General features: G+C 37.0%; 1 protein-coding gene across 1 annotated transcript in view; it reads left to right on the plus strand.

Moving 5' to 3' along the window:
- The first annotated feature begins 3,181 nt into the window (after positions 1-3,181).
- ORC5 (origin recognition complex subunit 5) overlaps positions 3,182-24,786 on the plus strand; it is an 85,323-nt gene continuing 63,718 nt past the window's right edge. Inside the window, exons 1-5 of the mRNA XM_002926931.4 lie at positions 3,182-3,379; positions 6,405-6,497; positions 7,681-7,881; positions 16,989-17,063; positions 20,777-20,888. Of these exons, the coding sequence (XP_002926977.1) occupies positions 3,308-3,379; positions 6,405-6,497; positions 7,681-7,881; positions 16,989-17,063; positions 20,777-20,888 (553 nt within the window). The 5' untranslated portion in view covers positions 3,182-3,307. The remainder of the gene's footprint in view (positions 3,380-6,404; positions 6,498-7,680; positions 7,882-16,988; positions 17,064-20,776; positions 20,889-24,786) is intronic.

A 24,786-nucleotide genomic window follows, 5' to 3' on the forward strand; every position in this document is an offset into this window, starting at 1 on the left:
ATTAGATGGGCCCATATGGTTAATACAGTCTAATCACCCCGTCAAGGTCAGCTGATAACCTTCCTTCCACCTGCAACTTTAATTCCCCTTTGCCATGTAATCTAACATATTCACAGATCCTGGAATTAGGTCATGGCTATCTTTGGGTCATTATTCTGCCTGTCACAGGTCGTTAATGGAAGGAGCAGAAAAGGTGGACATCGTGCTTAGGTTGAACTACAGAGATGTATAGTAAGTTTAGAAAAGGTACATAAAATATAGCAATCTGCCTAAGTATGACATCACTTTCAAATCTACTTCATATTATGTTTTCTCCTAATATTTCTTTGTGCATATAGGTAATTATTATTCAATTAGTATTTACATGTTATTAAAATATGTTTATTCTGGAAAAAAGTCAATATTTGGTCTATTTGTAAATAATATTCTAAGCAATGTCCTCATCTACCTGGAGGGACTTTCACAAAAGTGTAATGTGGTACTGAGGATGTGTTACCCAATTTCTTTCTTTTCAGTAATCTGTATAACCAACCTGGGGCTCGAACTCATGACCCTGAGAATTACATGTTCTTCCAACTGAGCCAGCCAGGCACTCCTTTATTATCCAATTTCTAAAGACCATGTTGGCCCTTCACGTTCAAACTTCCTTAACAGTAAATGGCCAAAGGACCTAATGGTAGCTTCATTTCAGAATAAAACTGGATTTTAACCCATTTTTATTTATTTATATGCTTGTTTATTTTTTGGACAACAATTTATACTTTCTTTCGAGCTCAGGGTAGTCTTCAAAGTGGCTAAAACTGATTATCAGACTACTGAGTAAAAATGGAATGCTGTATTTCTTTTTTTTTTTTTTTTAAGATTTTATTTATTTATTTGACAGAGATAGAGACAGCCAGCGAGAGAGGGAACACAAGCAGGGGGAGTGGGAGAGGAAGAAGCAGGCTCATAGCAGAGGAGCCTGATGTGGGGCTCGATCCCATAACGCCGGGATCACGCCCTGAGCCGAAGGCAGACGCTTAACCGCTGTGCCACCCAGGCGCCCCTGGAATGCTGTATTTCAAGGCACAGAAAGCATTTTTGCAACTAAAACTAGGATATTTGGGACTTTTTTGGTGTTTTTCTTCACTTGTTCATTTCATAAAGCAAATGTGGTTAAATATCTACTCTGTATTAGAACTCATGCTAGTCATTTGGAATAAGTCATTAATTAATTCAATAATTATATATTTATTTTATTATTTTTTGAGAGAGTGCGTATGAGGGGGAAGGAGAGGAGCAGAGGGAGAGGGAATCTTTTTTTTTTTTTTTTTAAGATTTTTATTTATTTATTTAATTTATTTGAAAAACAGAGCATGACCATGGGGAAGGGCAGAGGGAGAGGGACAAGCAGACTCCCCAGGGCTCAGTCCCAGGACTCTGAGATCATGACTGAGCCGAAGTCAGACGCTTAACTGACTGAGCCACCCATGAGCCCCTCAATAATTATTGAGTGCCTACTCTGCACTAGAACATTTTTAGGTTAAGTTCCTCAGAGACCTCATATTTTAGTGTGAGAGAGAATACACAAGTAAAATATATATTTAATAAGTACAGTGAATAAAAATAAAGAAAAAAGGGGAGTGGGGGACAGTGGAAACAGGGGTCAAAGAAGGCCCCTTTAGTAAGGTGACATCTGAGCAGAGATGTGAGTTGAGAAGCGAGCCACGTGAATAAGGTTGAGCAAACTGTCTCAGAGGAACAGCAAGCTCAGAGTCACAAGAAGCTGGAACACGGCTGGCATGTTCCAGAGAAAGCAAGGATGACAGTATGGCTGAAGGGTAGCGAGCTTAAAGAAGAGAAGCAGATGAAGTGAGTGAAGAGGTGAGGCGGGGAGGAGAACAGGTTCTACAGGGTCTTGTACTCGGTGAGGATCTGGTGGAATGGAAAATGAGAAGGATCAGAGTAGGGGGATGACAACTTTCATAAAATTATATTACTGTCCCAAAATATTGAAGTTTTCCATCTACATTTGGGTTTACTTCTAGTTTATCTGATGCCATTGCTAAGTTCCACAACCATTATTTGAGATTTTCTTTCTGCCTGATTACTTTTTTAACAATTTATATTTTACTAGCCCTGGGATGCCAGTACATCACAATGTACATTAGACTTTCAAAATGATATTGAAAAACAATAACCTGAAAGCACATTTTATCACTCAATATTTTAGGACTTAAGCATCCATCCTTGGTAAACAAATCATTTAGTTAAAAACTGGAGAATAAGTAACTGAAGGTCCTTTAAAGCATGAATCAGACCATGATGTGCACAATTAATTCTATGTACCAGGCACTAAGTATATAATCTTTTACTCCTAGCAATACCCCAGCTATTATTTTCCTTATTTTACGATAAGGAAGTTGAAGTTCAAAATGAATGGTTCAAAGACTTTACCGAGGTCTCTCTGTTCTTAAGTTTTAGAACCCCAAGTTTTCTTTTCACGCGCATTTCTCTTCTGCATCTTTTTATTTACAGAATCTTCCAGTGTCTGGCTTCTAGTAGGTGTTCCTCGAATAAATACACGTGAAGCCCTTCTGCTAAAGGTAGCGTTACTGTTATTCCCGGCGCCCTCACCAACACTTTCACCTTAGAACTTCCTCCCTTTAGGAGGGAGAGGCATTTCCAGATCGGGTTTCAGGCTTGCACGAAGACTAGTAATTCAAGTTGTTTGTTCAATCCCATTACACTTTTTCTTTGCACCAGAGACCCCTAATTGCCACACCCTAGTAGGGGAAAAAACCCCATCTTTATACTACTTATTAGCTCAGTCCGCCTTACAGTCCCTGTAAGGAGAAGGGCGGCACGCCTGCCTTCTTTTCCTCGACGGCGCTCCGGGATGAAAGCTCCCAGGACTCAAAGTTTCTGCAGGAAAGAAAATCAAAGCCACGGGCTCGCGGGTCATCAGGAACCCGCAGGGTACCCCGAGCTCCTGCCAGCCGTCTTCCTGCTCGTGCATCCCGGTGCGGCCTCCCGGCCTTTGGACGGCGAAAAGCTGCACCCGGCCTGTACGATCACCAACAACACCGTCAGCCAAACCCTCTTTCGAAGGGGAAAGCAGAGCCCGCCTCCTCGGACCTTGGAACATGAGGGCGGGGCGACGCTCCGCGAGCGCGCTGCCGTTACGCCGACGCACGGGCACGCCGGCCCCGCCCACGCCCTCGGGAGTCGCTTTCCGGCGGGAGCTCAGACCGAAGGGCATAGGTGAGGCTGCGGCTCGGGTCGTGGAGCTGACTGAGGGGTGCTGTGCCCTCTGGTACCCGCCGGAATGCCTCACTTGGAAAACGTGGTGCTTTGTCGCGAGTCCCAAGTGTCCATCTTGCAGTCCCTGTTTGGAGAGGTATTGTGGTCATACTATCTTTTCTCTTCCAAATCCTGGAGGCAGACATTTCTGTGGTTTTGCGACGTGTTTTAAAATTTCTGTCTTCGTGTTTGGATTGAGGGGCAGTACTCCTTTTTTTTTTTTTTTTTTTTTTTTTTTTTGCTTTGAGAAAAGGGTGGTTGTAGGTCTACCCCACACCTGCACCCAAAGTAACTTCTGATTAGTCCCTTTAAAAGAGAACAGCTGAGGCAGGACCGGCCGGCACCTCAGGACGTTGGCCCAGGACGGGTTGTTTTACACACGCCACGCTTTCGAGACGGTGTTAACCCAGAGTAGCCCCTGGAAGTTGCTTAGTATCTTATCCCAGCTGAAAAGGATTTTACACAACGGGTGTATTCGCAGTGTTATTTTTTTCCAAAGTAAGTTCTCATGTTTCATTGAGGTAATAGGTGTAAATCAAGCGTGGATGTAGGTGGTGGTTTTCAAGACTAGTGATGACCAATGTAGGCTTCAGGTTTAAAACTTCAGCGGCTTTTCCGGAATTGCGGAAGCCGTTTGAAGAGATCTTGGCTAGAATTCTTGAGCAGCGGTTCAGGTGATGCCTGAGAGAAGAGGTTAAGTGTCTTTGAATGAACACAGCTAGGGACTCCTCCATAGGCAGGAGGTAGCATTCACCAGTTCAAAACTTCATCTTTTTTTATGTTCTGGTGGTCTTTGGTGAGCGTTTTGCTTCAGCCTCGTTAGTTGGACATGGAGTTAACTTATCAGACGTAGGTCTTATCTGTGAGGAGAGTAAATGAGTTTAGGCTCAATACTCATTTTCCCTCCTTCCCGCCCACCTTCTGGTTTGCTTTCGTGAGTACTTTAAGTACTTGCATCCAACTAAAAATGTTGGATGGTAGTCTAAGTATTAATGGAAAAGTACCATCCTTCTTCTAAAGGTGCACAGTAGTTAGGGAAGCTCTTACTTCCCTGCAGTGACTGCATCCTCAGTGCTCTAGTTATAATGCTTGCAGTTAGAGTTATCCATATTGTGACTGAAATATTTTCTCGGTTATGCTCTTTGCATTCCTTCCTTGGAGATGATATAAAACCAGATCACTCCCAGCTAGAGCCGTCCTCCAGAAAAAAGAATATTGGCAAATAGAGATGACTAGTACTGGTTTGGTGTTGATCACAGAAAGGGTTTCAACCTTTGCTCTTACTGCAGATCACGTTTAACAGTATTAATATTGCTTTTCTTCAAGGTGCTGTGCATGTGGGAGATGCAAAAACTGTAAAAAAAAAAAAAAGCTGGTTCCTATTTCTAAGCAGATTCATTTATTTGCTCAACAAATATTTACTGAGCACCTTCTCTGTCTTAGGCACTGTGCCAGATCCCGGCTAATTACAGTTTGTTGAGATTTATGAGGGTGAAAGGTTAAATAACAGTGCAAGAGTTAAGTACAATTCTAAGTAACAGTAGAAAAGATGTCATAGGGTGAAATATTACTAAGCAACTAATAATGGATGCAGACCAATGTGGCGGGGTTTTTTTCGTGTAGCTTGGAAAAATTTCCTGAAGGAAATTTTAAAGGTGAACTATAGTATTTGGATAGCAGAAATGCTCAGCAAGCATGCGTTTAATACTTGGGAGTGCATTTTTGAGCCAGTTAATTTACAGGATTGTTAGGTATAAACTTAAAAAAAGGATTCATATACTGAAACATCCATCTTAAGCCTATTTTGGGGCTGCTTTGGCGTATGTTATTAGAAAGTTTTCTCCCGTATAAATCTGAGTCCCTGATTTGTCTTGCAAAAGAAAATGTGTAACTTAGTGGCTAGAATGTAATAAATGTTAAATAAATAATAATGATAATAAATTAATAAAGTAAAAACAAATGTAGTGGATATATAAATAATAAAAATAAATAAATGGCTATTATTGCAGTGATAGATAATGATCATAGAGACTCTACTTTCTTATGGAAATTGCATCATCCAATATTCTTGTAATTACTTTTTTAAAACAAGTGCATCCCACTAGACTCTGAACTCTTCCAGAGCAGATTTTGTCTTTAACAGGTATTTGTAGTCTTCAATGCATCATGGTTTTCAGCATTTGATAGGTGTCTAATAAATGAATGAAACATATTTGTAGTATGAATGAGTCCAATAAAGGGGCATTTGACAATCTTTACTTTTCACTAGGCAGCTGACTCTTAACATCTAGCAGGAGGTTCTTGAGAATATGTGTTTTGAAATATATATAGATTTTATTGTTTTATTTGATGAAGTGTGTACATTTAGGCCAGGGTAAATATATATGCATAACTTAAAAGTATTCTGTTAAGTTTTCCAAAGAACAGAGGACTTGTGAAATTCCTTCCAACTTTTTTTTTTTTTTTTAAAGATTTTATTTATTTATTTGACAGAGATAGAGACAGCCAGCGAGAGAGGGAACACAAGCAGGGGGAGTGGGAGAGGAAGAAGCAGGCTCATAGCAGAGGAGCCTGATGTGGGGCTCGATCCCGTAACGCTGGGATCACGCCCTGAGCCGAAGGCAGACGCTTAACCGCTGTGCCACCCAGGCGCCCCCTTTCCAACTTTGTGATTGCATATGCTTTGTTTAAAATGTTTAGTGAAATCGTAGCCTGTGGGATTAGATTCTTTAAAGAGTTAAGATAAAAATGGAGTATGGTCAAAGTTATCCTTGAAAAATCTCTGAAATCTATATATTTGAAAATAAAAGTTTGTACATATAAACCTGCACAGTAATAAAACTATACATACATATATACTATATATATAGCATATGTCATATTATATATGTAGTATATACTAAATATGCCAAATAGAATTTTTCAGAAATTTTAATTTAACAGAGAAAGTGCTTAGAATTGAATTCAGGTTAAGTTCAAAGTGTAATCATGGATCCAATGTATGGTCACTGTTGAAATAATTTGGATTGACTATTTTACTTTGCCATGTAAAACTTTCTCATGAGTTGATAATTATCTTCTGTTTTGTGTGTGCAGACTGATACTTGTCTTTTCTGTCTTAGAGGCATCATTTCAGCTTTCCATCAATTTTTATTTATGGACATACTGCCAGTGGAAAGACCTATGTAACACAAACTTTGTTGAAAACTTTAGAGGTAAGAATAACTGTTAATTGATTGTTTTTTAAACTCATACACTCCTAGAAATGGAAGGAATCTGGGAGATTATTTGGCCTAGTTTACCTTTCTCTGAAGGAATATCTTCTACATGAAACATTTCAGACCAATTTTTGTTTGCGATATTGTGAACTCTAGTTCGTCAGCGAATAGGGGTTAAAAAAGGCTAGCAAATGTTAGTGAAACTGTGACTGAGAGATAAAAGGTAGCCTTAGTTACATTGTTATTCTGAAAGAGAAAGAAAACCTTCCTTTTTGGGTGACAATGTCACTAAAAATAGTAATAGGTTCCATTATTTGTGCTAGATGCCGAAAGTTATCTTCCTCAGAATGAGCAGTACTGCTTTTGTGATTTCATTTTGAGAACGGACTATATTTGTAAGCAAGTCTTTGTTTCCTTGTTACTTCTGGAATTAACTTCCATTCTGATCTGTAAATGAAGAGCTAGCTTAATCCTCATAGGAGGATTACTGTGGTTTCAAATTCTCAAAATTCTTTTCAATCTAGATTTATCATTAGAATATTATCTTAAAATTATTAGTTTGAAATTCCTACTGAGAATTTTAACACGTACTTGGGTTTTTTTTATAAGAATTCTTTAGAGTAAAATACAAGTTTGCTCTGAATCTCTGTAGGAAACAAGTGGCAAACTCAAATAATTGAAGTGAGTTTATTGAAGGTACTGTTGTACAAAGGTTGAAGAAATGTTAAGAGAACCAATAAGGGATGATAAAGCACTGAGAGCTTTTACTCCCCCTAGACCTGAATGGACCATGAGAAGTACCTGTTACCAGATCATGGTAAGAGCTGTAGCCTTAGATGGGGGCTGCCCAGCTGGAGCTGGAGCGTTTGGTGGAGGAATGTAGCCATGGTGGAATTATGGGCCACTGAGGGATAAGGGGTAAGTTAAGGGAATATTCTTTTGTTCTTCTTACTGCTCTCCTTCAGGCTCCTGGTTCTTCTCATTGACTGAATCCAACCAGAGCCAGAGTATAAGAGAGCCTGGGTGATGTATTCTGTTGTAGTCAGCTTCCTGGGGTACAGAGCAGGTTGGGGATCGGAGATGTAGAGTAGAAGGACACCTGGGAGACATCCAATGGAGCCATTACTGTATATGTGGGTTTTCTTTTCTGTTTACACGTATTTTAAATTTTTGTTTTCAGCTCCCACATGTCTACATGAATTGTGTTGAATGCTTTACCTCAAGGTTGCTTTTGGAACAAATTTTAAACAAATTGAATCATCTTAGGTCTTCAGAAGGCAGATGTTCTACTCACATAACCTGTGAAACATTTAATGATTTTGTTCGCTTGTTTAAACAAATAACCAAAGCTGAAAGTCTCAAGGATCAGACTGTATATATTGTGAGTAATTTAATTTCATTATTCCATCTATTTGAAAACGGCATATTAGGTCAATTTCTGTATATTTGTTTCAAGTCTCATTATGTGTATTGCACTGTGCAAAGGTGTTTTTGGGATACAAAAATGTTTTAGATGTATATCTTATCCAAAGGGAACTTCAGTTTAATGGAAGAGTTGTGGCACATACTACACTTGACTATGTGCGGAGTGTGATAAGTGATAACCATCCCATGCAAAGTACGGACTTAGGCATATGTGGTACAGCTTCATGAGGTGATAACATTTGAGATAGACTTAAAAGGATGATTAAAGGATTATAGGAAGAAGCTGAAGAAGGAGAATTTCAGATGGTAGGAATTATGTAAGGAAAGGCATGCAGATGCAGAGGCTAGGGAATGCGAATAGACCAGTTTTAGTGGGTAACAGTGTATGAGGGGAGAAAAAAGCTAGGAAGGTAGGTGAGGCAGATCATGGTGTCTCTTGAAAACTCTGCTGAAGTGCTATATTTCATTTATGAGGCAGTGAGGAGGTAGTGAGGATTTTAGAGCAACAAATCTGTTTTAGGAAGATTACTCTGCAAGGCATGTTAAATAGATGGATTGGGGGAGGTGATGACAGACTGAAGTCCAAAAGTTGATTTTTAGGCTCTTATCACTGTTTAAATTAGAGGAAATTTGGGCCTGGACTAGACTTGGGGCGGAAGATACAGAGAGGAATAAATGGAAGAGACTGCAAAGGTTAAATTTTTCAATTGTTTATGAAGTAGATTTGTGGGGAAAGATGAATCATTTGATTTTGGGGTGGCTAAGTATGAATTGTGGTTGTTACATCAATGTGAAAATGATTAGCAGACAACTGAAAATGTGTGATGTGTTTTTTTAGTGGATTTTTAAAAATACTTGAGCCCTTTTTAAAAAAATGATTATCTCTGGAATTGGAATTAAATTTTAATATAATGCCTTATTATAACAGCTAAGTTGTAAACTAACTGAAGGGACCAAATCTTATGCATTCTTGCATCTCCTGAAATGTATAAAACAGTTCCTTCCACATTTTAGTTTCATTCATTTATTCATTAAGCAAATAACTATTGGGTCCTTCCTGTATGCCAGACACTATTTTAGATACTGGAGATAGAATATGGAACAAAATAGAGTTTCTGCCTTCCTGCAGTTTATAGTGTAGTTGAGGAAGATAGATAAAAAGCAAGTTAATATGTAGGATGTCAGATATAATATGTTAATAGGGTAAGAGAGAATCACTTGGGCGGGGGAGAGTAGTTACTTTTCTAAATAGAGAAGACAGAGAAGATCTCACTGCGATGATGATGACTGAGCTGAGACCTGAGGAGCAAGGAAGGAAGTGAGGAGCAAGCGATGAAGATATGTGAAAAAAGAGTATTCCAAGTAAAGAGATTTACATAAGACTACAAAGGAGACTGGAACATACTTTGTGTATTCAAAGAATACCAACGAGGCCATTGTGGCTGGAATAGTTTAGGTATGGGGGAGAGTAGTAATGTTGAGAATCAAATGAAGGGTACAAGGATAGAAGCATGCAGACTAGTGTTACGGGTTGAATCATTTCCTCCAAGAATTCATATGTCGAAGTTCTAACCCCTAGTACTTCAGAATGACCTTAATTGGAAATGGGGTCATTGCAGTTCTAATTAATTAAGCTGAAGTTAGAGTAGTTTGGACCCCTAATTTAATATGGTGTCCTTATAAAAAGAGGAAATTTGGAGATAGACATGCACACAGGGAGGATGCCATGTAAAGATTGGATTTATGTTGCCACAAGCCAAGGGACTACCAAAAACCAGGAGAGGGACCTGGAACAGACTCTTCTCTACCACCTTTGGAGGAAGCATGGCCCTCCCAACACCTTGATCTTGGACTTCTAGCTTCTGGAACTGTGAGATAGTAAGTCTGTTTGTGGCACTTTTTTATGGCAGCTGTAGGAAACTAATACAGCTAGTCATAAGGCATTTATAATAAGCAAAACATCATGTTGGCTTAGGCCAGGGTGGTCGCAGTAGATGTGGTAAGAAGTGGTCTCAATATATTTTGACAGAGTTTCTGATAGATTGACTGTAGAGGAGGAGAGAAAGAACAAAATTAAGAGTGACTCAGAAGTTTTTGTGCACTTGAAAGGATGGAGTTGTCATCATCTTAGTGGAGAAAACTACAGTGGGGCTCTTGTTGGGCAGGGAGGGAGTGATCAGGAATTTGGTTTGGGGCATGTTAAATCCAAGTACACATGTTCACTTGGCACTTGGAGACTGGAGTCTTAGGTTAAGAGAGGCCCATTGTGGAGATATGATTTCAGAGTTGTGAGTATAGAGGTAGCAGTTCTTAAAGCTGTGAGACAATTAGGTCACCAGGAGAGTGAGTGAGTTAGAAGAGGCGAGTCCAAGTGCCTGTATCTTGTGGCAATCTCTTTGTTATGGGATGAGGAGATGAGGAAGAAAAACGGGGACAGAGAAGAAATCAATGATGTATAAGGAAAATTTGGGTAAGTGCAGTGTCCTGGAAGTCTCACTATGTTTCCCCTTTCCTGATCCTTTGACTAGGGAGAGCAGGGTTTTGTTAGGGCTTTTTTGGTTTATGCTCATTAGCCTTTCTGTGTTGCTGGTTTCTTCAGCTCCATATACGTGCTGTGTGAGGCAAAAACACAGCTCAGGCAGTACACCCTCTGAAGTGAATTGTCATTCCTCTGCTCTTAAGGCCTGTAGCTGGTCTGCCTTCTCTCTACCTTTCAGAGCCCTGTTTGTTTTATATATAATATTCAAGATTCTTGGTTTTACTTAGCAAAAGGAATAGGAAAAAAATACATCTACTCCCATCTTCTTGGAGGTAGAAGTCTAATTTCTTTTAAAATTCAAGTGCATAGTGAAGAGTATAGCTATTATTAGTACAATTCTGCACCATTACCTTAATTTATGCCAAGGCAACTCTAATTTAACCCACTATTACTTGCACTGTCAGTGCAAATATCAACATGGTGAAAAGGGCAAATAACGTTTCAGTATTACTATGAAAATAGTTTTGACTTTGCCAACCTTTTGAAAGGATATCAGGGACCACCGTTCCCACCCCGAAGGGGCTGCAGACAATACCTCAAAAACCAGTGTTCTAGGAAATAAGGTTGGTCTTTCAGTGAGATAATGTAGGAGACAAGATAGATCACTGATGGAGAGAAATTTAAGGAATTAAGAGTCCATATCAGAAAGGGGGGCATTAATGTGGGTTTTGAAATACCCCCAAAATACAGGGTCATAATAGGGAAGTGTTAGTAAGAAGCTGTAATATTTAAAGAATGAGGAGGAATGACCTTGGTATATGTGGATGACAACAAGGAGTTTCAAAGCTGAATGTCTTTAGGTAGGTAGGAGGGAAAATCAATATTCTAGAAACACCCTTGACAAGTTAGTAGGGCCCTACTCATTTTTCAGATCTATTGGATAGAAGTAAATGTTCAGTAAGTGCTTTTTAGTTGGCTGAACATTAAGTGTGAGAAAGTTTGCTGGTGTTTAACGTGGTGCAAATCAAGAGTCTGTTAGAATACCTTTGTGGGTTTTTTTTTTTTTTTAAAGATTTTATTTATTAATTAGAGAGACAGCCAGCAAGAGAGGGAACATAGGCAGGGGGAGTGGGAGAGGAAGAAGCAGGTTCCCAGCAGAGGAGCCTGATGTGGGGCTCCATCCCAGGACCCCAGGATCACGCCCTGAGCCGAAGGCAGATGCTTAATGACTGAGCCACCCAGACGCCCCTGTTAAAATACCTTTGTGTAAGTTATTAAGATAAATGTTTGGATCTGAATTAAAATTTTTACTTCTCTGAATATTATCTGATAATTGCTTTTGAAGAAGGATCATTTATTAGAATATCATAAAATCATTAATTATACTGGGTTAACTAAATTAAATTAGAAGAATGAACTATTTATTGCTTCAGCTTTGTGTTTTGCATTAAAATGGGCATAAAAATGGGCCAATTATTTGAATTAATCTGTGTCCTGGATTAGAGTTTTTTAAATGGAGATTGATGAGGAAATTGTATAATTGCATAGTGGAGAAAATAATTTATATCTTTTTAGCAGAAAATAATTTTAGCTTTATTTTTGTCTAATTAGGAATGAAATATCTTAAGTTGATTACTCTCATAGATTGTTTCAAGCTGTCTGTTAATTAATAAAACATATAAAACAGTTTGGACTACTTAGGGAAACAGTATTATTACATTCTTTGCATTTTAATTTTGTTCCTAATTTAAATGATTATAGTTTCCAATAAGATTTATTAATAAAGTGTAAATGTTAAAACAACCCAGCTTTTTGAATTTCAGTTCTGCAAAGAAAATGTACAAGATAGGGGCGCCTGGGTGGCACAGCGGTTAAGCGTCTGCCTTCGGCCCAGGGTGTGATCCCGGCGTTATGGGATTGAGCTCCACATCGGGCTCCTCCGCTGTGAGCCTGCTTCTTCCTCTCCCACTCCCCCTGCTTGTGTTCCCTCTCTCGCTGGCTGTCTCTATCTCTGTCAAATAAATAAATAAAATCTTTAAAAAAAAAAAAAAAGAAAGAAAATGTACAAGATAAACCTAGAGCATTTTGCCATAATAGAAAGCTCAGAAACTATCAACTACAACTATGGTCATTCAGAAAGACACAGAAGCTCATGTATTGGAAGAATTAATATTGTTAAAATGTCCGTAGTATCCAACACCATCTATAGATTCAGTGCAATCCCTATCAAAATTCCAATGACATTTTTCACAGAAATAGAAAAAACAACCCTAAAATTTGTATGGAATCACAAAAGGTGGAAGAGCCAAAGCAATGTTGAGAAAGAAGAAAAACGCTTGAGGCATTGTACTTCCTGATTTCAAACTATACTACAAAGCTATAGTAAAACAGTATGGTACTGGCATAAAAATCGATACATAGACCAGCAGAACAGATTTGAGAACACAGAAATAAATCTTCCCATATACATATGATTAATATTTGGTAAGGAAGCCAAGAATGCTCAGTGGGTAAAGGATAATGTCTTCAATAAATGGTGATGGGAAAACTGTAACCACATGCAGAAGAGTGAAGTTAGACCCTTATTTTACACCATTCACAAAAATTAACTTGAAAGGGATTGAAGACATAAATATAAAAACTGAAACCATAAAACTCCTAGCAAAAAAGCATAGGGAAAATGTTCCTTGACCTTGGTCTCAGCAATAGTTTTTTACTATTAATTAATTAATTTTAAAGATTTATTTGAGAGAGAATCTCAAGCAGACTCTCACTTGCACAGAGCCTGACGAAGGGCTCGATCTCTTGACCCTGACATCATGACCTGAGCCTAAATCAAAAGTCATGAGACACCCAGGCACCCCAGTAACAGTTTTTTAAATATTACACCAAAAAGCACAAGCAACAAAAGCAGAAATTAATAAGTAGGACTACATTGAACTAAAAAACTTCTGCACAGCAAGAGAAACAATCACCAAAATGAAAAGGCAATCTATAGAATGGGAGGAAATGTTTGCAATCATCTGATCAAGGGGTTCACGTCCAAAATATATAAAAAACTCATGCAACTCAATAGCAAAAAAAAAAAAAAATCTGGTTAGAAAATGGGCAGAGGATCTGAATAGGCATTTTCCAAAGAAGACATGCAAATGGCCAGGTACACGGAAAGGTGCTCAACATCACTAATCAAGGAAGTACAAACGAAAACCATGAGATAACACCTCACACCTGTTAGAATGACTGTCATCCAAAAGACAAGTATTGGCAAGGATGTGGAGAAAAGGGAATCCTTGTGTACTGTTCTTGGGATAGTTAATTGGTATAGCCACTGTGGAAAAAACAGTATGGAGGTTCCTTAAAACATTAAAAATAGAAATATCATATGATTCAGCAATCCCACTTCTGGTATATATACAAAGGATGAAATTTGGATTTCAAAGAGATATCTGCACTCCCGTGTTCATTGCAGTTTTATTCATAATACTTAAGACTGATTGATATATGTATACACACACAGACACACACACTGGAATATTATTCAGCCATGAGAGGGAAATCCTGCCGTTTGTGACAACATGGATGGACCTTAAGGGCATTATGCTACGTGAAAGAAATCAGGCAGTGACACTTAATTATATATATGGAACCTAAAAAACCAAACTCATAGAAACAAAGGAAAATGGTTGGTTACTAGAGGCTGTGGGATAAGGGAAATGGAGCGATGTTGGTCGAAGAGTACAAGCTTCTAATTATAAGATGAATAAGTTCTAGGGGATCTATTTTAAAACATGGTGATTATAGTTATGCTATACTGTGTTATATATACTTGAATGTTGCTAAGAGAGTAGAATAGATCTTAAATGTTCTCACCACAAAAAAGAAATGATAATTATATGAGGTGATCGAGGTGTTATCCAAAGCTATCATGGAAATCACTTTAAGTATAAAAGTGTATCAAATCAACAGTTTTATGCCTTAAACTTATGCAGTGTTATATGTTAGTTACATCTCAAAGCTGGGGGTACAAAAAGGACACAGAAGCTAGTTTGAAGGGACTTCTACTGGCCAAACATGGTACAATTTGGCCATCAAAAAGAACGATCAATTCAGTAGGTGGAAGTACATTAGATGTGTTAAAATCCATGAATTTATAATGGTACTAAACAAATATATAAAAAAACGCAAAACCTCAGCTCATTGGTTACTATGGGAGTTTCATTTACTAGGGCACTGAGTAGGCTGAATAGCCCCTGAGGATATCAGGTCCAAACCCCTGGAACCTGTAAATGACCCTTCATTTGGAAAGAGGGCCTTTGCAAATGTGATTACATTAAGGGTCTAGAGATGGGGAGATTTACCAGGTTTATCTGGGTGATCCCAAAGCATAATCACAAATGTTTGTGTAGGAGAGAGGCAAAGGGAGGATTTGACTAAACCACACACAGGAGGAGGCCAAGTAATAGAAGCAGAGGCAAGCAGAGTAAGAGAAACTTGAAGATGCTCGCCTTGAATTATGTAGCGTTGAAGCCACAAGGCAAAGAATAGCCTGCAGAAGCTAAAAGAGGCAGAGAATGGATTCTGCCTCAGAGCTGCTGGAGGGAGTGGTGGCCCTGCAGACACCTTGGTTTTGGCTCTGTGAAACTGATTTCAGGCTTAGGACTTCCAGAATTCTGAAGAAATATTTTTAGTCTGTATTAAGCTACGAGGTTTGTGTGGTAATGTGTTATAGCAGCCACAGAAAACTAATAGAGGCACAAACTTAATCTGAAAATTAGTAGATAAAAGGAAAGAATCAAGCATTTATCCCGCCTGTCCTGTGTGAACTTTATTTCTGAGTAACTAAATAGCAGATGAGGCAAAGTTCTTTCTAGAAAAATGTCCTCCAACAAATGCAGAAAGAATCATAGAAAATTAAGTTTTGCAATACCTAAGAAAGTTTTGGATATAGGCAATGATCATCAATTGGCTCAGAAATCATTTGGTGAAAAGCTGCTGGGGAACTTTATAATGGATGGATCAGGCTGACAATACCTGAACCTGTCAATCAATCTTAATGTCACAGAGAGACAGCCAGGTATTGTGTTCTTGATGTGATTCAATAAGAAGTACAGAGCACTGTTTGTGAAGTATTCTTGACCAAAACTTGAACCTGAATCTGATCAAACCTCTAGATTTATTGACTATTTTACAGGAAATACAGGGGATATAAGAACTTGTTAAATGATACTAAAGAGATGCAGTCAGCCAATTTGGGATGTGGAAAATTCTATACAATGGATGACCAGTTTTCAACAAATACATAACAAGGAAAAAAGGAAGAGTCAGGGGAAATGTTATAATTTAAAATTGACTAGAAGACAAACCAAATACAATAAGATTCAGCATATGAACCTTTTTGGATCCTGAATCAAATAAATGAACTCTAAGGAGACATTTGTGGGACAAGTGGGGAAATTTGAATATTGGTTATTACATGACGTTAAGAAATATTGTTAAATTTTTTAGGCATGATAAAGATACTGTGATTATGTTTTAAAAAAAATGGAAGTTCTTCATCTCTTAGAGCTGCATACTGACATATTTACAGATGGAGTGGTATGTCTGGGATTTGCTTTAACATAATCCAGCGAGATGGTGAAGGGGAAAAGAGGTGGATAGAAGAAACAAGATTGACCATATGTTGATGTTTGTTGGGTTTGGATGAAATATATGTGGGAGTTACTGATCTATTTTTGTATATATTTTAAAATTTCCATAACAAAAAGTAAAGACAAAGGTTAGAGTAAATATTTTAGACAGTTATGAAGACCTTGATTTTATTTTTATGGACTAATGGATGACCTCTTGAAGCAAGTTTTTTTTTTTTTTTAACATTTTTTATCAATATTTCAAACATATAAAGAGAATAGTGTAATGTATTCCAATGAACCCATCACCCTGCTTCAGTTATTAACGTGGTCAAACTCGTGTCATCTTTACTCTGTACATTGTTCCCTGTATCATATTATATTATCCGTGATAACATATATACATTCTCTCTACATATCTATATACATCATATGTATGTTATCTATGACTATATATGCTTTATATGTTACTTATTTATATGCTATATTCATATATGCTATATATAGCATATATACCATATATCTGTGAAAGGAAGTATCTTTTAAAATAACAGAGAGGTGTCTTTTAAAATAATATATCAATGGCTTTATAACTGAACAAAAATTCAACTTTTATCAGATGGAATAAAAAATGTATCCAGTTACTTTTCTTCTATACCTAGTAAGATAGCCTTAGAGCATTGATAGTATATTTAGAAACCTTTTTAATGTAGCTGTGGTTCATTTTCTATTTAGAAATTTAGATGTAAATACTATTGTAAGTAGTCTTTTAATTTACTAATTTGACCTGTTTGAAATGTCTTCTACAAATGTAAATACCAGTTAAAAGTTAATTCATAGGTTACAATTTTTCTTTTTAACATGGAAAGTTCAAGTCTGAATTGTGTATTATATAATATTAACGTTTTGTAGAGAGCTTTGTAAATTGATTTTGACACTGCATTTTTTTTTTATAAGGTTCTAGATAAAGCAGAATATCTAAGAGATATGGAGGCAAATCTTTTGCCTGGGTTTCTTAGGTTGCAAGAATTGGTAAGTAACGTATGAAAGTCTTTTTGCCCTATGACCTAATCAGTAGATTGTCTTGTCATATTTTCTCATTTTGCCAGTCTGACAGGTGAGAAATGAATCTTCACATAATTTTAATTTGCATTTCTCTATTATGACTGTTGTTGAGCATTTTTTTCCAAAGTAAAAGTGGTTTGTGACTTGCTAACATTTATTCTTTATTTTAGCTTTTTACTTCTAATTGTGAAGTGACTAACCCTGCTTTCTTTTAAAGGGTTTAGGTGTTTGCTAGAGTAAATGGCGGGGGCCTAAACCTTGGACTTTCTTTAAGAATTTTTAAGTTTTCTTTTCAGTAATCTAGAAAAAGAATGGTATGCCAATTCTGGGTCTCTCGAGTTCTACCTCATGGCCGGTCAGTTTCAAAACTGGCTTTGTATTTCAATTTATAAATTGTGTTGGCACTGAATAGTATTAATACCACTCTAATTGTCATGGACTAATGAGAAAAGAATAGGGATGGATTTAATATGCATATGTATCAGGTCAAAGCCAAATAATAATATTATGGCAAATCAGGGTTTTGCAGAAGTTTGAATAAAGACAACTGGAGAGAGAATTCATTGTCACCAATACCAATTGGTATAGAAATGCTAAACTCAAAAGAACTGTGGCTATTTCCTGTTTGTACCATAATCACAAGTGAGCAAATATTTAGTTTGATAAAAACAGTATTGTTAATCATCATATTCAATTACTCTTAATTTAAATTTTATTGATTTTGTAGTTTTGTATTTAACTTATAGGTTTATTTTTGTTTTTGCTTTATAATCCTATAAATATTTTGAGCATAGTTTATACCTATCTAGTTTTATGTCTGCGTTAAGTATTAAGTAACATTATAATGAAAATTAATATTTGGAGAGACAGTGCTTACAGCATTTCCACCTTTGAAAGTTAAACATTTACTGAACATAATACTGAAATTTGAGAAACTGTTAGAGGTTCAGAGAGGCTTTCCAAATGCTGTTGAAATCATTGTGTGCCTAAGGTTGCTTCCTAAAATCCACTTTTAGTGCTAGTATTGGGCAGGGGTGAGCTCTGAGTGGATAGGGTTACAGACCTGGTGTATAGCTCTTGGTAGTCATCCTGGAAATTTCCTTACATAGTCTAGCCTTTGCTACGTAGGTGAACTCCTGGCATTTTACTACTAAAACCAGGAACCTGTCCTCTTTGAGTAGATACCTCCTCCTTCATTGCTTTTTTAATTTTGTTGTTGTTGTTTTTAGATTTATTCATTTATTTTAAGAGCAGGCTTGTGTGTCTGCAGAAGTGGCGGGAGGGGCAAAGGGAGAAATCTTGAAGCAGACTCCCTGCTGAGCACCAAGCCTAGCGCTGGGCTCCATCTCATGACCCATGAGATCATGACATGAACCAGAACCAAGAGTCAGATGCTTAACTGACTGAGCAACCCAGGCATCTTTTTATTGTTTTGTTGTGTTGCATTTGTGGTTTGTTTGTTTGTTTGTTTTTGCATACCTTCATCCACTGTCCCCATTGCTCTAGGATTCCTTACCTGGTGTCTAGAGTACATTCTTGCTGTCCTCTTGCTCCTCCACTATAGCTTACCTCATTTTACCCCTCATGCCTAGTAATGGTCATCATGTGTACCTTCATAGTAGTTAGGCCTTTCACTTTTTTTTAGTTGTAATTATGGAAACTGAAGAAAATGAAAAGATTCACAGTAATCTCAGCTCTACCAGAAAAGAGAACTGTTTTGACATTTCTGGAAATATGCTTGATTTTAAAAAATATATTTCATTTAGGAGAAATCTAGTAAAGGCATTTCATTTTTTTTTTTTTTAAGATTTTATTTATTTGAAAGAGAGAGAGTGCGCTTCTGTGTGCACGAGGTTGGGGAGGGGCAGAGGGGGAGAGAGAAGCAGACCCTCCACTGAGTGGGGATCCCAACACGCGGCTCAGGGCTTGGTCCCAGGACCCTGAGATTATGACCTGAGTTGAAGTCAGATGCTTAACCAGGTGAGCCACCCAGGCACCCCAGCATTTGTTTTTTTATATTACATATCTGAGCAAAATGAAGTTTAAGTTATGATAAATATTGTATATTGAAGGCGAGATGAGATGTGAACATTACCAACTTAAAATTCTTTCAGATAGATAAATATCATCTGTTTTTTAGACCTTTCTATTTTTGTATAATAATTTTTTATTATGTTATGTTAGTCACCATGCAGTACATCCTTAGTTTTTGATGTAGTGTTCCATGATTCATTATTTGCGTGTGACACCCAGTGCTCCATGCAATATGTGCCCTCCTTAATACCCATCACAGGCCTATCCCAATCCTTTCTGTTTTTGAACTGATGTTATCAAATGCTTTTAGATGATCATTTTTTTTTTTAAGATTTTTTATTTATTTATGTGACAGAGAGACAGCCAGCTAGAGAGGGAACACAGCAGGGGGAGTGGGAGAGGAAGAGGCAGGCTCCCAGCGGAGGAGCCCGATGTGGGGAATGCCAGGATCACGCCCTGAGCCGAAGGCAGACGCTTAATGACTGCGCTATCCAGGTGCCCCAGATGATCATTTTTTAAAGCAAAACCACTCAATGCTATGTAATCAAGGTTGTATTTAGAGTATACTTTTTTATCCCTATAGAAATAAATTCAAGGACACAAAAAACATTTGAAAGTAAAAATTTTTTCCTCTTTCTCATAAAGAAGCTAGATTTTTGTGGAATTATTAATTTACTGAACTCAGCTATCTTTGTTAGCCAAAAGAATGTTTTTCTAAGTAATGAAAATTGGAACGTAAGATTACATGTAAGTTAGGAATCAATAAATAGTAAATCACCATCAAAGTATAGTGTAATTTATGTGTTTGGATCCTAAGAATAGTTATAGAACAAAACAGCTATCATGCCTGCTCTGTCACTTGGGAGATGTCAAAAAGAATATGGGGAAAAATTAAAATTTGTGTTGAAAATGCAGAAGTGTGTCTACAGATACATTGTAAGTGGCATCATAGGGCATTTGTGGCCACTCTGTAGGACAGCATACATGCTGAGCTTATTTTCTTAAGTGTTCATTTTGGTATACTGATAATACTTCCAAATAGACTTCAGAAGATGACTTCACTTTACAGTGGTGTTTTGTGTGTGTATTTAATGTTTTTAATGTATATTCAACATGTTTTGCTCATGTGTTTGTGTGAAAATAGCTTTTAAAAAAACTCTTAAAAGTTTCCTAATGCTATATGGTTTTAAGTACAGCGTATCCCTTTTTGTTTAACTCTTATTTCCTCTCTGGGTTTCTGTAGCTATTTTAATGATGAGAGATATTAAGTTGAACATTTTTTTATTGAATGTAAGCTAATGATTTCCTTGAAAACTCCCATAAAAGGGTATCATCTTAATTATTAAGCAAATGTGTTTCTTGGTTTCTATAAAAGAAACCCTTGTATGACTGTCCTAGCGTTCATGGGTAACCGAAATGTCGGTTAACCTAAAAGTTTTATGGAAATTCTAAGTAAGCATGTATGAAAATTTGCAAGTGGGTGAGCTCCTTGATTAGGTTTTATAAATAAGGCTTATTAATATGCAAATAACTTGTTATATGTTGTAACTTTACTGGGTTTATTTGAAAGAAAAATTCAAATGGAATTGCTGCTCTGATTAAGATTTTTAAATTCAAAGTTACTTTTATTTTTCTTTCTTTTACAGACTGACAGAAATGTGACTGTTCTATTTCTCAGTGAAATTGTTTGGGAAAAGTTTCGTCCAAATACTGGGTGCTTTGAGCCATTTGTCTTGTATTTCCCTGATTATAGCATAGGTAAATTTTAAAACTTCGTTTTGACAAATGATATTCACTAAAATAGTTTTTGTTTTTTGAAAGATTAAGCTAGCTATATTCAAATGATATTCTTTGATGTTCTTAAATCTTTTCAGGTTTGCTGCCAATCTCAAATAAAATGTTACGTTATCTGCACTTACAGAGGCTTTATTTTGGAACTATGAGGGGTTATTCTCACATAGTTACTAAAGTTTTTTTAATAAGTATTCTTCACATATTTGTGCTAATGGTGTATTTTCACATTTTTTAGTCAGTATAGTAAGATGTATATATTGTGATGGTAATACCCATACAAATAAGAGTCAGACTAGGTTGGCAAAGCACATTTAAATTGTGTGAAAATCTTTATTTACCATATATTTGGGTTAAGTACTATGTGGAATGTATCTTTTAACTTTGTAAATCTCATTTTATTTTTCGTTAGTGTTCCTCTTATGATACCAACTACTAGGCCTTGCATTTCTTATTTCTTTTTGGTTTGTATTTAATCTTAAATTTCATAGATCTTGATTGTTTTTGTTTTTGGAAGAACACTGTAGCCTTTTGTGTTGCTGAATAGTTTTGTAGATTAATATTGTGTTGTCACTATACAAGTATGATGCTTCTGATTCAAAGTTTATAAATGTGAAACATAACGCAGGCTATGAAAAAATAGCATTCCTTGACCTTGGCCTCGTTAACACTAGCCCTCTGAACTAATCAGCTGTAAACATTCATTGTTAAGATAAACACATTTTTGCCTATTTACACTGGAACAGCAATCAAAGGACACCTTGCCTTAGCTAATTAACCGAAATAGAAGAAAGGAATCCAAAATAGGTAAAGGGAGCCCTTATTTTCAATAGCTTCTCTTACATGAAAATTGCAAAATAGGAAGAAGAGAAAAGAGTAGGAAGAAAAGGAATAAATCAAGGATTTCATTAAAAAAATTCCTTTGTGCCTGTGTCATCACTGTTCAAAGTTAACTTTTTTCATGACCCATTTAGGGTTTAAGTACTGAAAAACTATTTAGAATTTAAGGAAATTATTTTTTTAAAAGCTGATTTTCTACATCTTAGTGAAGTTGTACTAAAGTATGGTATAATTGTAGAATTTGATTTAAAATTTTAGAAAGTAAAGATACAAAGCATCATAGATGGAGAGAATTTGGGGACATATTTAATTAAAGTGATCTGGCCAGTTTCAGAGAGTATGTAATAATGGAGCCATGCTTAATCTGATGATTTAATTCAGGGCCTTCTACATACCAAGATTTTTTTAAAAAAAGCAACCCATAATCACATAGAAAGGCATTCAAAAAGGAAACATTAATTGATAAGCCAGATTGTAGTTAGAGTAAGCATGGAACCAGAGTAAAGGGATAATCTTAGTGGCTAATGTCATCCAATCATAACTTGATACACATACCATTTATAAGAATATGATATTTGATGTTCAGGATGCCCTCTCTCAGCAGTGATCACTAGGGGTCCCAGTTTGGAATTCTTGTTTCTAATCTCTACCACATGCAGACTACTCATCTTTTGGTGAGGCAGTTCCCCCCCCCCCGGTGAATTATAATGTACTTAATCAGCTTTTTGGTTTGGTTTAGTAGTTATTCTATCATTCAGGAAAGGTTATGCTCCAATAAACTGAAAATCTTAGTGACTTATAGTTTCCTGTCTCACAACATTTGTGCTGTTTTTGTACTGTTTTACTTCTATATTTATTATAAACTGCATATTTTTTAAAAAGATTTTATTTGAGAGAGAAAGAAAGTATGAGAGAGGGGAGGGGCAAAGGGAGGGGGGGAGAGAATCTCAAGCAGACTATGGGCTGAGCACGGAGCCCAATTTAGGGCTTGAGCTCACGACCCTGAGATCATGAGCTGCGCTGAAATCAAGAGTTGAACACTTAACTGACTGAGCCACCCAGGTACCCCTATCATAAACCCCATATTAAATTATTATTTGGACTTGAAAGAAATAAAAAATCTTTTATTGTTTGTCTTGCTTGAGCTTCTTGGATGCATGAATTGTATAGTTTCAATGACTTTGGAAAATTTTCAGCCCTTATTTCTTCAAATGTTTTATCTTTGTTCCCTGTGCTCCCTTTCCTTGCCTTATCCTGGGACTGCATTATATGTATGTTAGACCACTTGATATTGTCTCACTGAATCTGTTTATTTATTTAAATTTTAAATTTTTTTTTTTTAAGGTTTTATTTATTTATTGGGCAGAGAGAGACACAGCGAGAGAGGGAACACCACCAGCAGGGGGAGTGGGAGAGGGAGAAGCAGGCTTCCCGCTGAGCAGGGAGCCCATGCGAGGCTCGATCCTTCCCCGGACCCTGGGATCATGACCTGAGCCGAAGGCAGATGCTTAACAACTGAGTCACCCAGGCACCCCTAAATTTTAAATCTTTCTTCTGTGTGTTTTATCAGGGATAGTTTTTTTCTCTATGTCTTTGGATTCACTGACTTTTTTTTTCCCTCTACAAGTGTCTAATCTGCAGTTAATCCCATCCACTAGAATTTTCATTACAGATCTTACTATGCTTTTGTTTTCCTTTGTGTTTTTGAGCTTATGAGCATGTTTATAATAGTTGTTTTAATGTCCTTGTCTATTGATTCCATGATCTCTTTCATTTTGAGTTTGTTTCTGTTGACTAATTTTTATCCATTATGGGTATTCATTATACTACTTTGTGTATTTAGTAATTTTTGATTGAATAATTGATATGTTTTTTGTTGTATGTTGGACATTTTTCTAGGAAGCATTTAAATTTCTTGAAGATATATCTGACTCTTTTAGGGGTATTTTTAAGCTTTTTTTGAGGGATGCTCTGGAGTGGCCTTTTTTCCAGGGGTAATTTTAGCTCTGCTTTTACGACATAGCCCTTCTGGGATCTCTACTGAATGCCACGTGTATTCAGCATAGCTTTTTCATTCTGACTGGCGACAGTATGAATGATTTACAGTTCTTTGTGAGCTCTGATAACGTTTTATTGACAACTCTCCATTAATTGTTTAACCCCAGAAGTAGTTCTTGCTTGGCCTATAGGGTTTTACTCCGTGCATATAGAGATTGGTATTCAGACAGGACTCAAGGACAACCCCTATGTAGATTTCTGGAGCTGTTTCTTTCCATAGCTCTTTCTCTGTTGTACTCTACCCTGTACATTCTGACTGCCTTAGATAGCTCCCTCTACTCTGGTCTTTGTGTTCCATTGGTATTAATGGCTCCTTTTGGAACTTTCCTGTACCACAGTTCTAAAATTACCTCTTGTTAGAAAGCCTGGTTGATGGCTCATTTGTTTCCTTTTTTTCTCAGGTATCACGGGGCTTTATTGCTTGTTGTTTGATGTCTGAAAATAGTGTTTTTCTACATTTTGTCCAGTTTTTAGTTTGTTGCAGGAAAGTATTTCTGGAGCCTCTTACTTTTTCATGACTAGAAGCTGAAGTTCTTCTTCAAGTTAGAAATGGTTGTTCTTTGTGTTTTAAACTATACTTTGATAGTGTAATTTTGAGACAACAGGAGACCAGTCGTATGGTTTCTCCTTTCCTTTATTTACTACCTGTTAGCATACTATTTTTGACTTTCTGTTAAAGTTGGGATTTTTCCATAAGTTTGAGTAGTCCCAAACAATTTGAGCTTCCATAACGTAGAGTTGTAGTCTGCAGTTTTGCCTATAGTCTTAACTAAGCAGCTGGTTTATTTTTGTAGAAACACAGTGAGATCTCTAGCTCATAACACTTATAACACTTCCATCAAGATTGAGCTGGTGGTAACAACTAACCAACTTTCATGTGAGGCACTGAGAGTCACCGATAAGGGGTGTCTAGATAGAGATGTTCAGGAGGAGCTTTGGAGTGCAGTCTGGGCTGGAAACCTGTTTT

Source organism: Ailuropoda melanoleuca, chromosome 1 (genome assembly GCF_002007445.2).
Source record: "Ailuropoda melanoleuca isolate Jingjing chromosome 1, ASM200744v2, whole genome shotgun sequence".
Lineage (NCBI taxonomy): Eukaryota > Metazoa > Chordata > Mammalia > Carnivora > Ursidae > Ailuropoda > Ailuropoda melanoleuca.